At 39.0% G+C, this 17,522-nt stretch overlaps 1 protein-coding gene across 1 annotated transcript in view; it reads right to left on the reverse strand.

Annotated features, from left to right (window-relative positions):
- The window catches only part of LOC126191908 (uncharacterized), a 107,557-nt gene that overhangs the window by 37,703 nt on the left and 52,332 nt on the right, over nt 1-17,522 (reverse strand). Inside the window, exon 3 of the mRNA XM_049932566.1 lies at nt 9,208-9,387. Within this exon, the coding sequence (XP_049788523.1) occupies nt 9,208-9,387 (180 nt within the window). The remainder of the gene's footprint in view (nt 1-9,207; nt 9,388-17,522) is intronic.

The raw sequence follows: 17,522 nt of genomic DNA on the forward strand, positions 1-17,522 counted from the left end.
CCCGGGCGTGGGAAGCGATAACGCTACCGCACGACCACGAGATGCGGGCCACACAGTTTTAATCTGCCAGGAAGTTTCATATCAGCGCACACTACGCTGCAGAGTGAAAATCTCATTCTGGATAAAACATTTCCATGGGCAGATGTGAACTCTAATCACAATTCATAGTTTATGAACTGTAGATTAAAACCGGAGAACCTGCAAGAAGAACCAAATGTTCTGAGTGTTTCAAAAGGAGCATAAGGCAACAAATAATTGAAATAGGGAAAAGAACATAGTATAAGAAGAACGGATAACTTTGAGAGATGAAATAGTGAAGGCAGCAGAGGATAAAATTGATAAAAAGACAAGGTCTAGTAGTAATCCTTGGATATCACAGAAGATATTGAATTTAACTAATGAAATGAAACTTCTCTTAGAACTTAAGTTACAGAAAGGTAAACCAACATTTACAGCATATGTTGATTAGAGGAAACTTTTGACAATGTTAACTGGAAGACACTCTGAAATCTGATGGAAGCAGAGGTAAAACAAAAGGAGCAACAGATTATATACAACTTTTACAAAAACTGAACAACTGTTATAAAACTCTAAGGGATCTCCTCACCAGAGAGAGGATTACAGGAACATGATAGTATGCAACCTCCTGTTGTAGAATCCAGCTGCATGAAAGCTGTCAGTAATAAATACTGACGAGTGCAAGCCAAGTGCTGTGATCCACTTCCTACTCATGGAAGGAAGAACACATACAAAAAAATTTTCATGAATCTAAATGGTTTACAGCGAAGGTGTTATGGACAGAACAAGTATGTTTAAGTGGTGTAGGGAGATTAGTGGAGGCAGAAGAAATGTTCATGATGAACAGTGGAATGGAAGACCTTCCATTTTGACCAATGAGCTGGTAAAAAAAATTGAGGAAACTCTTTGTGAATACAGCTGGCTGACTGCGGATGAAATTTCTGCTTTGTTTCCACAACTCTCCAGAGCTCTCTTACACAATACTCTCTCAGAAATGCTGGGCGACCGGAAATTGTGCACAATATGGCTTCCGATACAGGTGACAGAGCAGTCCAAGAGATATCGGGTCAATAGTGCCTACAGGTTTCTTGAGCATCTTGAACTGGAAGGAGAGAATTTTCTGAGCTCTACTGTGGCTGGATATGAAATGTGGGTGTATCATTAGACCCCTGAGGCAAAAACATAGTCTTCATAGTGGCACCACAGTAATTCCCCATCTGCCAAAAAATTCAAAACCATGTTTTCGGGCCAAAAAAATCATTCCCTTAGTGTTTGGGGAATGGAAAGGCATCATTTTGGTTGAAATTCTGTCTCGTGGGAGACCATCAACACAAAACGATATTGTAAGAGCCCAAGGAACTCACAAGAGGCATTCAATACAAAAGCTGGGAAATGCTAATGAGAGAGAAGTGTGTTCATTGCACAACAAAGCCCGTCCTCGTACAGCCGTAGCCATCAAGGTGCTTCTTGGCTCATTTGATTGAGATGTTTTGAACTCATCCTCCCTTCTCCCCTCCAAACTACTTCCTCCCCCCCCCCCTCCACCATATTCCCCTGGCTTGACACATGATGCAGACTATCATTATTCCACCACCCTGAAGACATATGAGTGGAATTAAATTTTCAACCGATGAGCTGATGCAGAAAGAGGTTCGGAGTGGGGGAAGGAGCTAGAGACAGAGTTCTTCAAGGAGGGCATAAAGAAGCCTTTGCCAAGGCTCATCATGGGGTGGCAATTATGTGAAAAAAGTCAACAAATGTAGCAACAATATCCTTGTAATACAATTTTTGTAAGAAGATATATATATCTAGTACACTTACTTTCTGAACGTGCTCGTATTTTCCTACAGTGTAGGCCCATGTGAAATGAAAGTGGATGATAAGCTGTTCAGATCAGGAGAGAATAGAAGCCTTTGAGATGTGGTACTACAGAAGAATGCTGAATATTAGATGGGTAGGTTTTGTAATTAATGTGGAGGTAATGAAGAGAATTGAGGAGAAACAAATCTTGTGGCACAACTTGTATGAAATAAGAGATCGGTTGAGAGGACCCATTCAAACCAATGAAACATCAATTTAGTTTTCTAAGGAAGTAAGAGGGAGGGTGGGGGGAATTGTATAGGGAGATAATGACACAATACAGTACGCAGATTCAAATGGATGCAGGTTACACTAGTTATGCAGAGATGATGAGGCTTGCACAGGATAGAGTAGCTTGGGTGGAGAGCTGCAACTACCCAGTCTTCAGACAACATGATGATGATGACAGCCATGTATGCTGTTCTACCTGGAGGTGGTTATACAATAACTACCAAGAAATCTCCCTCATTTTATATTTCCTCATATTACTAGTTTTCCTTGTAATACCACTTGATACTTTTTAATCACAGCCTACAATGTTCACATGTGCATCAAGAGTAAGTTCCTCAATTATGAAAGAATTAAATTCCTCCATGTACTGAGCAAAACTGATTGATTACAAGGCAACATTCTATCGATCCAATGTAAGAATGCGAAGGGAGGAACACACACACACACACACACACACACACACACACACACACACACACACCTGCCCTCCACCCCCACTTATTTTCTTCCTCTAGTGTTCTGATTTAAGTTCTTATTACAAGATACAAACAAAATTCAGCAGTGTGTAACAGGCATATCTTTGCAACACAGTAGCTCCATGAATTGGCTTCTCATGCCATCTACAGACTTTCGTCTGAAGATAGCCATACAGACCCAAACTGGTTACTGGAATTAAAAATAAATAATTTATTGCTATGTGGACTATTTTATTGATTATGTAATCAGTTCAGCTCCGAACGACATGCTGAGCATGTAAAACAATAAAATGGATGATTTCATCTCAAATCATATAAGTGATGTCAATTTGTGGTCATGAATTTCTCTGAAAAAAAAAAAAAAAAGACCTCTATATCGTAAGTATTAAGAAACAAAGTATTTTATTTTAATTTTTGTAAATAGTACGGCCCCTTGTGAAAAATGTATCTTTTGTAAATAATTCTTAAATCAGTATAGAACAAAAAATATATAACTAATAAAGCAAAAGTACTGGAGACCTGGCATATGTTTTGTGTTAAAGCTCCCTCTTAGTGTGTTGAAATTTAGTTGACACCCACAAACTTATGAGCATCCTTTCACTTACAAATTTAAGATGAAAATATGAAGTTTCAAGTTAATTTTCCACTTACTTTTTTTTTCTAATTTGGAAATATAACAGAATGCTACCTTTTCTGTCATATTACGAAATACTACTGATGTAACTATAAACACGATCTTCCTTGTTTCAGCTATCAGCATTATGTAAATACACTCCTGGAAATGGAAAAAAGAACACATTGACACCGGTGTGTCAGACCCACCATACTTGCTCTGGACACTGCGAGAGGGCTGTACAAGCAATGATCACACGCACGGCACAGCGGACACACCAGGAACCGCGGTGTTGGCCGTCGAATGGCGCTAGCTGCGCAGCATTTGTGCACCGCCGCCGTCAGTGTCAGCCAGTTTGCCGTGGCATACGGAGCTCCATCGCAGTCTTTAACACTGGTAGCATGCCGCGACAGCGTGGACGTGAACCGTATGTGCAGCTGACGGACTTTGAGCGAGGGTGTATAGTGGGCATGCGGGAGGCCGGGTGGACGTACCGCCGAATTGCTCAACACGTGGGGCGTGAGGTCTCCACAGTACATCGATGTTGTCGCCAGTGGTCGGCGGAAGGTGCACGTGCCCGTCGACCTGGGACCGGACCGCAGCGACGCACGGATGCACGCCAAGACCGTAGGATCCTACGCAGTGTCGTAGGGGACCGCACCGCCACTTCCCAGCAAATTAGGGACACTGTTGCTCCTGGGGTATCGGCGAGGACCATTCGCAACCGTCTCCATGAAGCTGGGCTACGGTCCCGCACACCGTTAGGCCGTCTTCCGCTCACGCCCCAACATCGTGCAGCCCACCTCCAGTGGTGTCGCGACAGGCGTGAATGGAGGGACGAATGGAGACGTGTCGTCTTCAGCGATGAGAGTCGCTTCTGCCTTGGTGCCAATGATGGTCGTATGCGTGTTTGGCGCCGTGCAGGTGAGCGCCACAATCAGGAGTGCATATGACCGAGGCACACAGGGCCAACACCTGGCATCATGGTGTGGGGAGCGATCTCCTACACTGGCCGTACACCACTGGTGATCGTCGAGGGGACACTGAATAGTGCACGGTACATCCAAACCGTCATCGAACCCATCGTTCTACCATTCCTAGACCGGCAAGGGAACTTGCTGTTCCAACAGGACAATGCACGTCCGCATGTATCCCGTGCCACCCAACGTGCTCTAGAAGGTGTAAGTCAACTACCCTGGCCAGCAAGATCTCCGGATCTGTCCCCCATTGAGCATGTTTGGGACTGGATGAAGCGTCGTCTCGCGCGGTCTGCACGTCCAGCACGAACGTTGGTCCAACTGAGGCGCCAGGTGGAAATGGCATGGCAAGCCATTCCACAGGACTACATCCAGCATCTCTACGATCGTCTCCATGGGAGAATAGCAGCCTGCATTGCTGCGAAAGGTGGATATACACTGTACTAGTGCCGACATTGTGCATGCTCTGTTGCCTGTGTCTATGTGCCCGTGGTTCTGTCAGTGTGATCATGTGATGTATCTGACCCCAGGAATGTGTCAATAAAGTTTCCCCTTCCTGGGACAATGAATTCACGGTGTTCTTATTTCAATTTCCAGGAGTGTATTTATAACTAAAAATTTAAAAAATGTATTTTTCCAAGTTTTTTAATGAATTATTTACTCAAAAACCTCTGTATGAAAACCTTTGAGAATTACACACAATATTGCTTGGTTAATATTTTACTAGACAGTGCAAACACAGTGGGCAATATTTTTCTGTGTAAAGTGTTAAAAAAAATTTTTCAACATTCTGCATATTTTGCATCACTGAATTTCTAGTCTAAAATATGCATGTTGGCAACACTGTATCCAGCACTCTTCTATTTATAACACACGAGTGAGAACTTGCACATAAACCACTCTGCATCGAGTTTTGTGTTTGATTTAAACTTTTTGTTGGATGCAACGGCAGTGAGGAAATACAGTAGTGAAAGAGTGAGGTGTGTGGGCTATGAAAAAAGACACATGAAGGTGGTGTTCAAGAAAAGTGAGAAGCACTTCACAGTTGTTGGAAATCTGTCAGAGGTATTACTGAAATATATTGGTATTAGTATCATATCCATTGTGCAAAAATTGCTGCACTCACTACAAGAAGAAATTCATTCACAACCAACCTGAATGATCACCATCACCTGAATGTGAAACTGAAGAAGACTGTGCAGGTGTTTATATTTCTGGGTGTGGAATTGTTGATGTGTTGAATGTTAGTATTTCTGCTGTAGCTCCTACAATATCTCTCCTTAAAATGTCCAGGAAAGGTAAGAAGCACAAGAAGAAAACAGTATGTAAAAAGAAACGTGGAAGACATTGAAACAAGTTTTACACATGCAACATCTTCAAAACTTTGTGAAATGTAAAATGTAGATGCACTTGGCGCAGAACCTGAAGATGTATACGAAATGTGATGTGTGGTTTCAAAACCTTAATACTGCTATCTCAGCAGCCACTTATACTGAAAAGGTACAGTTACTGATACTGATACCACATAGCTACTCTGAGCAGCACATAAAGAAATTTATATCCACTTCCTCACATTATTTGATTTCAGAAGCTCACAGAATAAAGAATGAGAAAGGTCATGTGGAATAATCGGGTCTACTGCCGGATGTTTGTGTCACTCTGGCACAATATTTCGGCCACGTAACTCGTTGCCTTCTTCAGGTGCTACCTGAGACTGCCGTATTGGAGGATCTTGTCCAGTATTTATGCCCGCAGGGCACCCAACGCCCGGCGGGCATAAATATTGGACAAGATCCTCCAATACGGCAGTCTCAGGTAGCACCTGAAGAAGGCAACGAGTTACGTGGCCGAAATATTGTGCCAGAGTGACACAAACATCCGGCAGTAGACCCAATTATTCCACATGTCAAGATCTCGCCTGGAAAGCCTGAAGAGTTAATGAGAAAGGTATTTGGGCATGCCCAGATTCTTACTGTGGGCATTCATTGTAAGATGACACACTTACTGTTGCTCAGAAATATTACCTAAGTGATGACAAAGATTGCAGCAGGCAAAGTCCTAACCATGCTGATATTATCCCTGTCAGTGAAAATGCTGAAAAAGTTAAAAAGTAAAAACATATATGACAAGATCAATAAGGAGAGAAGGAGAGCATATCTCCTAATGAAAAAGGAGAACCCAGATTTAAACATTCGTCTCACAAAATTCTAATCCTTACGACCAAATTGAGTAAAATGCAAGTCAGTGAAAGACGTATGCACAGGTATTTACTACACTAATTTGAAACTTTTTTGTTTCACTGTAAGCAGTGTCACAGGAAAGAAGTACAAAGAGATGGACTTGATGCTTCTGTGTATATGTCAAGAAACACAAGATAAATGTCAGTTGCAGGAGTGTCTAATGTGCCCTGGTGCTGAAGTGATGACTGTTGAAGCATTACACCATAAGGGTACAGACAATGATGTAACCTATGCATTGTGGGAGGGAGGAGAGTTGATGAAAAAGACAGTTGAGCCAGCTAAATTTGTTACTGAGGTCAGGCTCACCATCATATCGGGAGGATTCAGAAATAACAGTTTTGCATGACATTTACTTAAAATCACCTATAAATTTAAATACACACATCAAAAAAAGTTTTGCATCACTCCGGTTCCCAGAACTTCTGAAGATAGACACTGACTGTGGATATTGTATCACAGACACAGTTCCTTTGACTGTTCAGAGATGTCACTAAACCCACCCAAAGATGTAAACAACCATGGGTGATTAGTGCCTATTAGATGGAGAGGGTCTGACAGCCAATCAGTTCCAGTCATTCCACCAGGAAGGAGGTACACGGCTCGTGTTCAACCATGCCCCGATGGTTGATACCACAGTTCGATCACGTCCGCATTGTTGCTTTGTGCCAGGGAGGGCTCTCAACAAGGGAAGTGTCCATAAATCTCGGAGTGAACCAAAGCGATGTTGTTCGGACATAGATACAGAGAAACAGGAACTGTTGATGACATGCCTCACTCGGGCCTGGTTACTACTGCAGTGGATGACCACTACCTACGGATTATGGCTCGGAGGAACCATGACAGCAATGCAGCCACAGAATGCTGTCTTATGACTCAAACTGTCTGCAATAGGCTGCATGATGCGCAGCTTCACTCCTGATATCCATGGTGAGGTCCATCTTTGCAACCACAACACCATGCAGCGCAGTACAGATGGGCCCAACAACATGCCGAATGGACCGCTCAGGATTGGCATCATGTCCCCTTCACCTATGAGTGCCACATATGCCTTCAACCAGACAATCGTCGGAGATGTGTTTGGAGGCAACCCTGTCGGGCTGAATGCTTTAGACACACTGTCCATCGAGTGCAGCAAGGTGGCCGTTCCCTGCTGTTTTGGGATGACATTATGTGGGGCCGACTTACACCGCTGGTACTCATGGAGGGTGCTGTAACGGCTATATGATACGTGAATGCCATCCTCCAACCGATAGTGCAACCATATCGGCAGCATATTGGTGAGGCATTTGTCTTCATCGATGACAATTTGCACCCCTATCGTACACATCTTGTGAATGACTTCCTTCAGGATAACAACATCGCTTGACTAGAGTGGCCAGCATGTTCTCCAGATGTGAACCCTATCGAATGTGCCTGGGATAGACTGAGAATGGCTGTTTATGGAAGACATCACCAACTACTCTGAGGGATCTATGCCTAATCGACGTTGAGGAGTGGGACAATCTGGACCAACAGTGCCTTGATAAACTTGTGGATAGTATGCCACGACAAATATAAGCATGCATCAATGCAAGAGGACGTGCTACTTGCTATTAGAGGTACCGGTATGTACAGCAATCTGGACCACCACCTCTGAATGTCTCACTGTACGGTGGTACAACATGCATGGGTTTCATGAGCACTAAAATGGGTGGAAATGGTGTTTATGTTGATCTCTATTCCAATTTTATGTATAGGTTCAGGAACTCTCAGAACCAACGTGATTCAAAACTTTTTCTGATGTGTGTATTTTTTATTTTCAGCTTGAGAGTAGAGCTAGGCTGACCTAAAAAAATTCTCACATTTTGTCTAAACAAATATTGCCTACTGTGATTGTACATTCCCTAAGTGCAATGACCAACTAATGTACCATGAAATTTTTAGAACATTTAGGATGGTGGTTTTGAATAAAATCATTTCTGAATAACAAAAAAATCACATTCTTTCATCTTTATGTAAAAAATATTTTGACAGTTTAAGAATTTCATGCATTTGTGTCATAGCTGACAGCAGTCCTTCCACTTCATCACTTATGAAGACAGTCAACTTTTTCAAAACATAATTTTGAAATTTACAAATTTTCATAGTTTATTCCCCCCCCCCCCCAAAAAAAAAAAAAAAGAAGCTCAGAAGTGTGTATAAATTGATCATGTCTCACAGTAATGGGAAAAAGTTTTTATTGAAAATAAATTCATATTTATATCACTTTTCGTTTCTTTGCTACAATTTTTCTTTTTTCCCTTTCATGACATTTTCACAAATACTCTCATCAGTGTTTTAACAAATTGAAACATTGTAGTTTTGGAGAGGTGTCATGTGGAACTTCAACATAGCCTATATTTTTACCAGCAAACTTTGAAATAGTGATGTCATACATTCACTCTTGACCTGTATGATTTGAGATGAAACTGCCCAGATATACGAAACACATAAGAAAAATTGGATAAGAGGAATATTTGATATGAGTCGTCACCTTCGACCAGAGACATAGAAAACATGCGATAAGTGCCACAAACAACATGGTAACTGGATTGTGATATCAGTGGCAACTTCTCCAAAGGGGCTAATCATCGATCTATCATCACAACCATTTTCCTTTTTTTTTAGTTTAACATTTATTGGCTCAGCCAACTAACAAAAAAACTGTGAATAAACAAACCAAAAGGTGAAGTCAAAGAAGCCATTACGATTACATCCAGGTCACAGTCAATGACTTGTATCAAGTATTCCTCCTGGCTTGAAAAATCAAATACCTGTGCATCAATGAAATCAATGGTGTCATTCCCAGGTAATCTTTGATAGGCCACCCTCCCATAAGTAGTAACCTTTCTACGGGACATATCCACTGCAGGAACTGTTGCAGTTTGATGGCTGCTGACGTTTGACCTGAACTGGCAGGTACAGGATGAATGCACCTTCACCAGTTTGCCTGACTGGAACACACATTTATAATGGATACTAAATAATAATAAAATGTAGCTTTTAGGATGAGACTCTGCATATCACTATTATCATACCTTTCACATATATGAAATAAATGAATTATCTGCAAGATATATACCAATAAAAATACAATTTCTGGGATTTCAGACCAATACCTGTCTTTTTGAGACAGTGCTGTTAAATTGTTCAAGGAATTGATCTAAAATGCAGGTATCTGGGTTATCATCCTGGCTGAGCATGCTGTTTTATATTGTTACATTCCATCAACACAATACATACTCTCATTTCATTTATTCGCCCGCGGATCACCTTATAATGATATCGGGTTTGTCGTCATAATACCGTGTGTGTGTGGGGGGGGGGGGGGGGGGGGAGAAGAGTTGCAAATATATAGAATACACAAGAATGCTTTATGAGGATAGGACATGTGGTGGAGCCTGGCCTTGATGAAGGAACCATCCCAGCATTTTCCTGAAATAAATTAGGTACAACACGGGAAACCTAAATTAGGACAGCAGGACATAGACAAAATTCCATCTCATCTGCCCAAATGGTAGGTCAGCAACTTAAAAACTGACTGTCTCATTCAGTTTCTCCTTATTGTATTATGTTATTTTGTTCACATACAATACACACACTGTCACTGCACACACTATGGACAACTGCTGGCGACTCCAGAACCATGAAAATGCTGCTATGCCCTTGCATTCCCTTCAGTCCATTTTGAAAAACTGGCTCCAGGACCATAAACGTACTACCATGAGTAACACACATCTCCACGTCCTCCTTTCAGTCTGTCTGGAAGACTGAGCCAGCACTCCCCTGTGGTGAGATGTTGAACTTAGGGGAATGAGAAGACATTACTACAATGTATTATAGATCTTGGCACTACAGTATTGCAATGTGACAAGGGTGTTCTACTTATATCCTTTCATGATTAAACATTATTCTGAATCCTCTAAGTAATATTTGACTGTGTAGTACGTATTACTTATGATGAATGTTTCAGAAGCTTTTTTCAAAGACATGTATTTTAGTAATCTTCTTCATCTCATTGGGCAATTAATTCTAGATACAGTTTTATTCTCTGATAGCAAATGCTGTTCTGAGGGTTTTTTCCCCCTCCCCCTTGTTAGCTGTAAGTCCAAACTGGCTCTTGTTCTGTGATTATGTATAGATCTACTAGTTAAATACTAAGTAATGTCTTTTCTGATCTGCACAACAGATTGGTAGATGTATTCACTAGGTGCTGCAACAATATCCAGTTTCTTAAACAGTTCTTTGCAATGAGCAGTCTTTTTTTCTGCAATTTAAAAGTTGTGTCAGTGTTTTGTGCCTTCGATCTCCAGAAAAAAATCCCATAGCTAAGAACAGGGTGTAAATAGAAACAATATGTGACTACAAGACACTGGCTGTTATAAACTGGTGCTAGAACCCTAAGAGCAAAAAGTTCTGTTGACATCCTTCCTGCCAGTATCTTTGTGCCTAAATTCCATGTTAACTGAGAAATATTCATCCCCAAAAACTTCATGTTTGTTATACAATTTATAATTACATCATCTAAACTTAATGGGACAGGACTACATTCTCTCTCTAAAAGTCAAAAATAAATGCAAATTTAAGAAAAAGTGTCTCTTATTATTATCATCTTCAAGGCAGAACAATATTAATCATCTTATTAGGAGGAAAAAAGAAGGTAAGCTTTGTAAAGTTCTTATAGCAGTGCTGTCTCCATAATGCGGCACACTTAAAATAATACATCTGTAAGTGCATGCATGTTTTAAGCATGGGGAAATTAAAAAAACAGCAAAAATGGAAGAACAGAGAAAGTTGCAGATGCAGTGAAGAGAGGAAAATAAATAAAAAACCGAGGGAAAGCAAATATGGATATAGACTTTGTGTGTGTGTGTGTGTGTGTGTGTGTGTGTGTGTAAACAAATGGTCATAAAATGTATCAGAAGTACTACACTTGCACGACTACTCTGTACATTGACATCTTCGTACATACACTCCGAACCAACATGAAGTAAATGGCAGAAGGTGCATCTCATAATTCCATACACTAATATCCCCCCCCCCCCCCTCTGATTATCACAAAGTAGTTATTGCTTTTTTGTGTCTGTCAATTTAGATTTTCCAATACTGCCAACATGTGTGTTAATGGAAATAATGACATTTCCAAACTTGAAGTACTCTATGTTTTATGTGTCTGTAAATAAAATACTTACTGAAAGAGAAAAAAATAATAAATTTTGAAATACTTATATGACATACTGTTTACATTGAAAGTGAAACACAGCAATTTCATGTAGATACATAGAAGTATAAATTTTTTGGCAAATCCGGTATGACAAGGACCTCAGATTCACGATACAGGCTCATGCTCTGCCTGACTATGCTGTTTTACGTTTTTTCCTAAATCACTTTAAGCAACTGCCAAGATGGTTCATTTAAAAAAAAGCCAAGTTCATATGTCTGTAAACATGAACTATGTCTTTCTTGCATTAATCTGACAGATCTCATCAAAAAATTATCTTTGAAAAAATAAATTTCTGATACTGTGCATAGTAGCACAATGAAAACATTACTAGTTATGACTCTTCAAATATGGCGGCAAGTAGTATGGTTACAAGTGAGTTAGCTCCCAAGAAAAGTAGAATTCTGATGAGTATAAAGTGCATAAAGTGTAGTAAAGTCGTGAAAAACGGAATTCTGTGTGATGAGTGTGACGGTTGGTTACATTTTCGATGTGCAAAGTTAGAAGAAGACAATCTTCCAGACGAAAACAGCGAATGGTGATGCAATGTCTGTCTGAAGAGTAAGGACAATATGGTGCCGATGGAGGAAGATAAACATGAGGTAAACGCTGACTATAATACTTTACAAGCTATCTTATCAGTGGTAATTGAAGAGAACCTAGCTCTGGCCAAAGAAAACGAACAACTGAAGAAGGAATACACTGCAATTAATCAGGAAGTCATAAACAAATTTCCCAAGAAGAAGTTAGTGTCATGTACACAGAACCAAGCAATCAATGTAGGCCATTAGATCGCCTACAAAGACAATGGCAGGCTGTTCCCGTCACAAAACGCGGTAGAGTCTGTGTAAACTTTCCACCCTTGGAAAACAGATTTAGTGTTCTTGCTACAGAAAAAAACATTAAAGTAGACTCACAAGTCAACGTGCTTAACACAAGTAAGGTTAATGAAAGTGAAGTGAGTAATAGGTGTAGCAACAATATTACATCAACTGTCAATAGAAGTGAAGTGAATAATGGGTGCAGTAAAAATATTACGTCAACTGTCAGTAGAAGTAATGAAACTGAAAACCACAAGAAAGCAAGCCACAATTGCAGACCTAGGCCTGTGAAAATACAGTTATTTGCAGACAGTCAAGGAAGGAAATTAAGGGATATAGTTGAGAACAATTCAAGCCACCATATCTCAGCCACAATAAAACCTAGTGCAAAATTTAAAGATGTAGCAGGTTCTTCACCAGCAGAAGCCATGGAACTGGCAGTTTTTCTGGCTGAATCAAATGACGTAGCGAGAAATGAAGGAAAATACTTCTTGTCCTCATTAAAGAAGAAACTGCAGGAACTACAAAATACAAAAATTCTCATCTTTTCAATACCATTTCGGCATGATCTTCCATCCTGGTCGTGTGTGAATGTTGAAGTGACAAGAGTAAATGAAGAAAATTTGTAAATACTTTAAAAATGTCTGTTTTGTAAACACAACTAACTTAGGTACAAGATTTCACACTGTTCATGGTCTCCATCTGAATCAACTCAGAAAGAAGTATGTGAGTAATGAAATCATAAAACTAGCCAATGAGTTAGGCATAACAAAAATCGAGAGCTCTAAGTCAATACCACTTAGATTTAAGGAAAACTCTTTTTTAGAGGTAGCAAAGAAGGGCTGAGACCAACAGCTTTGCCCAGATTCATACTGGATGACCAGATTAAAGATAAGAATAATATAATAAATGTCAGTAACACTAGAGAGAAATATAGCAGTAATGATGAATGCCTCATTAACAAAAACCACTCACCAACTTTGTCTTTCAAGATAGGTTATCTCAATATTGAAAGTATAAGTGGGAAACACATAATTTTAAACGAATTTGCAACTGAGAACTTATTTGATGCATTATGCTTAAGTGAGCACTGGTGTAAAGGAAATGAAATATCTTTTCATGTACTAGATGATTTCCACTTAGCAAACAGTTTTAGCAGAGAGCAACATATTCATGGGGGTGTATCAATTTACATTAAGAGGGGATTAATAAATTGTAGTAATGAACTAGATCTAGGATTTTTGTGCAGTGAGATACATTTTTAAGCCACAGGCATATATCTGGATCATTTAAAAATTGCTATTGTATCTCTTTATAGATCACCAGATGGAAGTCCATTAATATTTTTAGAAAAACTTGAGACTTTACTAAATTTCTTTCTTAGTCCTCAGTGGAAGAAATATAGTATTGTGATTGGTGGTGACATCAATGCCGCATTTGATGTAAACAAAGATGTGCACACTGTAAATGAATTTAAAAACCTGTTACAACAATTCAACTTCATTTTTACGAACTGCAAACCCACAAGACAGTCCGCTTGTCTCGACAGCATACTTACAAATGTCAAAAAAGAGTTACTGTCTTCAGATGTAGCTGTCTTCGATTTCTCGGACCATGACTCAGTTTGGGTAAAAATAGGTACAGACAGGCCTAACATGGAGTATAAGGAGTTTAAAGAGCCTAAAATAGTCATCACAAGACCAATAACGCAAGAAAAATTGTCTAATTTCATGGTCTCACTCAGTAATTATGACTGATCACATCTGTTTACCAATAATGCTCAGGGCTCTGCCAATACATTGTTTGATAGATTTTTTCATTATTTCTTAAATATATTCGAGACCAACTGCCCTCAGTACAAATGTAAAGTTAACCCTAAAAGTAACAGTAATAGACATAGGGATAAGAGTCCATGGTATACCGCTCAACTAGCCAATATGAAAAGAAGGCTGTTGTTGTATAGAGATTCTTACAGACTTCAGAAAACTAATATGGCCAAACAAAGGTACTCAAGAGCACAAAAGGAATATAAGTATGCTTTAAATGAGGCCAAAAAACAACATAACCTAGTCAGCATTGAGTCATCAAAAAATAAATGCAGAAAAGCATGGACTATAATAAATTCAGTGGCCAAAAGCAAGCAGAAAGTTGAGGTAGTAATTTCAGCAGACGAATTTAATAACTACTGTATAAAATCTGTTAACCAAATTAGGGAAAGCATTGTGAGGCCACAAGAGACTGTTGCTGATCTCATTAAATACCATAATGTAGACTACACCCTGAACGATAAATTCCTTTTAACAGAGGTCACACCAGATGTTGTTTTAACTCTTAGACCCTCTGATAGTGAAGATATATATGGTATTTCTTGTAATATGTTAAAAAAGATAATTGGCTACATAGTATATCCTCTTACTAAATGTATAAATAGATGTCTAATTGAAGGAGTATTCCCAGAAGTATTAAAATTATCTAGGGTAGTGCCCATTTACAAGAAAGGAGACAAAAACTGCCCATCTAGCTATCGCCCAATATCCCTGACACCTATTTTATCTAAAGTTTTGGAATCCATCATCAACTCCCAGTTGTGTGATTATCTGACATGTAATAACATTATTACTGTGGTACAATTTGGCCTTAGGAAGGGCAAATCCACAGTCCATGCCATTGACTCCCTGATTAAAAAAGTTCTTAATGCTTATGAAGGAAAAAAATTTGTTCAGGCTACCTTTTGTGATCTTAGCAAAGCCTTCGATTCTGTGGAGCATATTTCACTCCTCAACAAACTAGTTTATTACGGAATCACAAACAGTGAAGTTGACAACATTTTTGAATCTTTCCTCAGCAACCACAGACAAATTGTTTGTATGGGTAAACAGAGATCACAGCTACCTGAAGTTAAGTGCAGTGTGCCACAAGGCTCAGTATTATGACCTCTGCTATTTATCCTAATGACAAACGATCTACCATCCTACATAAATACTCACTCCATTCTCTATGCAGATGATACCACTTTTTTCAATATTAGCTCAGACATTGATATGCTCCAAACTGTGGCAAATGACACAATATCACAGGCATCAGTCTGGTTCCGAGCTAATGGGTTCCTGCTTAATGAGAGTAAAACTCAAAAGATTGTATTTAGTTTGAGAGATCCGCTAGCAGAAGACTTCAAGAATAGTGTTAAGTTCTTAGGTATTGTTATAGATACTAAACTGACTTGGGAGCTACATATTAAATACATTAGTGCAAGGCTGTCTAGAGTGGTATATTTGTTAAAGAATTTAATAAACCATGTACCTGCGGCCTATGTAAGATCAGCCTACTTTGCTTTTTTTCAAAGTATTATATCTTATGGGCTTTTAATATGGGGCAATAGCTCACACCTTCAGGACAGTCTGGTACTTCAGAAGAAAGTAATTCGAATTATCACAAACAGTGATAAACTGGCCCACTGCAAACCACTGTTTATCAACTTAAAAATATTAACTGTGATAAACATGTATTTTTACACTGCCCTACTGCATATAAAGAGCAACTTATCAGAATACCAGCGTAGAAGAGATGTACACTCTCATGGAACCAGAAATAGTAGCAATCTTGACATACCTTACTACAGATTATCCAAGTCATTGAACAGCTACGAAGTGGTGGGTATGAAGATGTTTAATAATTTGCCACCAGAATGGTAGAAGCTCCATTTGATTTATTTAAAGACAAATTGTTCAGTTGGTTAGCTGCAAATCCATACTACTCACTTCAGGAATTTTAAGACTGTAAAATATCATAGTGGTACCGATTTGGAGAGTGCAGCATAATTTCTTTAACTGAATCAGTTATGATGCAATGCTATCACATTATTTCATTTTAAATATTGTATTTTATGTAAAACCTATGTCACATATTGATCTTTAACCCATGTATATATGCTGTAGATTAGATTAGATTTACTTTCATTCCAATTGATCCGTAGTGAGGAGGTCCTCCAAGATGTGGAACATGTCAGAAAAACAACAATACACGACAAATATTTGCAACTAAAACAAGTAAGCTAATGTACCATTCCACAGGTCCCAAGTGGAATGGTCGTCATTTTTTAATGAACACTAAGAGTCATTTTACAAATACTAATGCACTGAATTTAAAATAATTTTTTTTTATTTATTTATAAGGTAAGAAACATGTAATACAACTACTGTAATACTTATTTACAATGAACACATTACTGCACTGAAATGGTGCAGAAGTTAGATTATACTTACACACACACACACACACACACACACACACACACACACACACACACAAATTTTCAATGAACACATTACTGCACTGAAATTGTGCAGAAATTATGTTGTACTTATATACAAATCAGTTGGTTTTACTAAGAAATTCATCAATGGAGTAGAAGGAGTTGGCCACCAATAAATCCTTTAGGCTTCTCTTAAACTGAATTTCATTGGTTGTTAAGCTTTTTATGGCTGCTGGCAAGTTATTGAAAATGTGTGTTCCTGAATAATGCACACCTTTTTGTACAAGACTAAGTGACTTTAAATCCTTGTGAAGATTATTCTTATTTCTAGTATTGATTCCATGAATTGAGCTGTTGGTTTGAAAAAGTGATATATTTTTAATGACAAATTTCATTAAGGAATAAATATATTGGGAAGCAGTAGTTAGTATCCCTAGTTCCCTAAACAGGCTTCTGCAGGATGTTCTTGAGTTCACACCACTTATAACTCTTACTGCACGTTTTTGTGCCCGGAAAACTTTAGCTTGGCTTGATGAATTACCCCAAAAAATAATCCCATATGACATTATGGAATGAAAGTAAGCCTAGTACGACAGCTTTTTCATTTTTATATCCCCTATGTCTGACAAAATTCGCATTGCAAACAGAGATTTGTTAAGACGCTTCAGCAGTTCTGTGGTGTGCTCCTCCCAGTTGAATTTATTATCAAGCTGTAATCCCAAGAATTTAACACTGTCCACTTCTTCTATCTTCTTGTCATCATATGTTAGACATATACTTTTGGGACACCCCTTA

This window comes from Schistocerca nitens, chromosome 1 (assembly GCF_023898315.1).
Source record: "Schistocerca nitens isolate TAMUIC-IGC-003100 chromosome 1, iqSchNite1.1, whole genome shotgun sequence".
NCBI classification, from domain to species: domain Eukaryota; kingdom Metazoa; phylum Arthropoda; class Insecta; order Orthoptera; family Acrididae; genus Schistocerca; species Schistocerca nitens.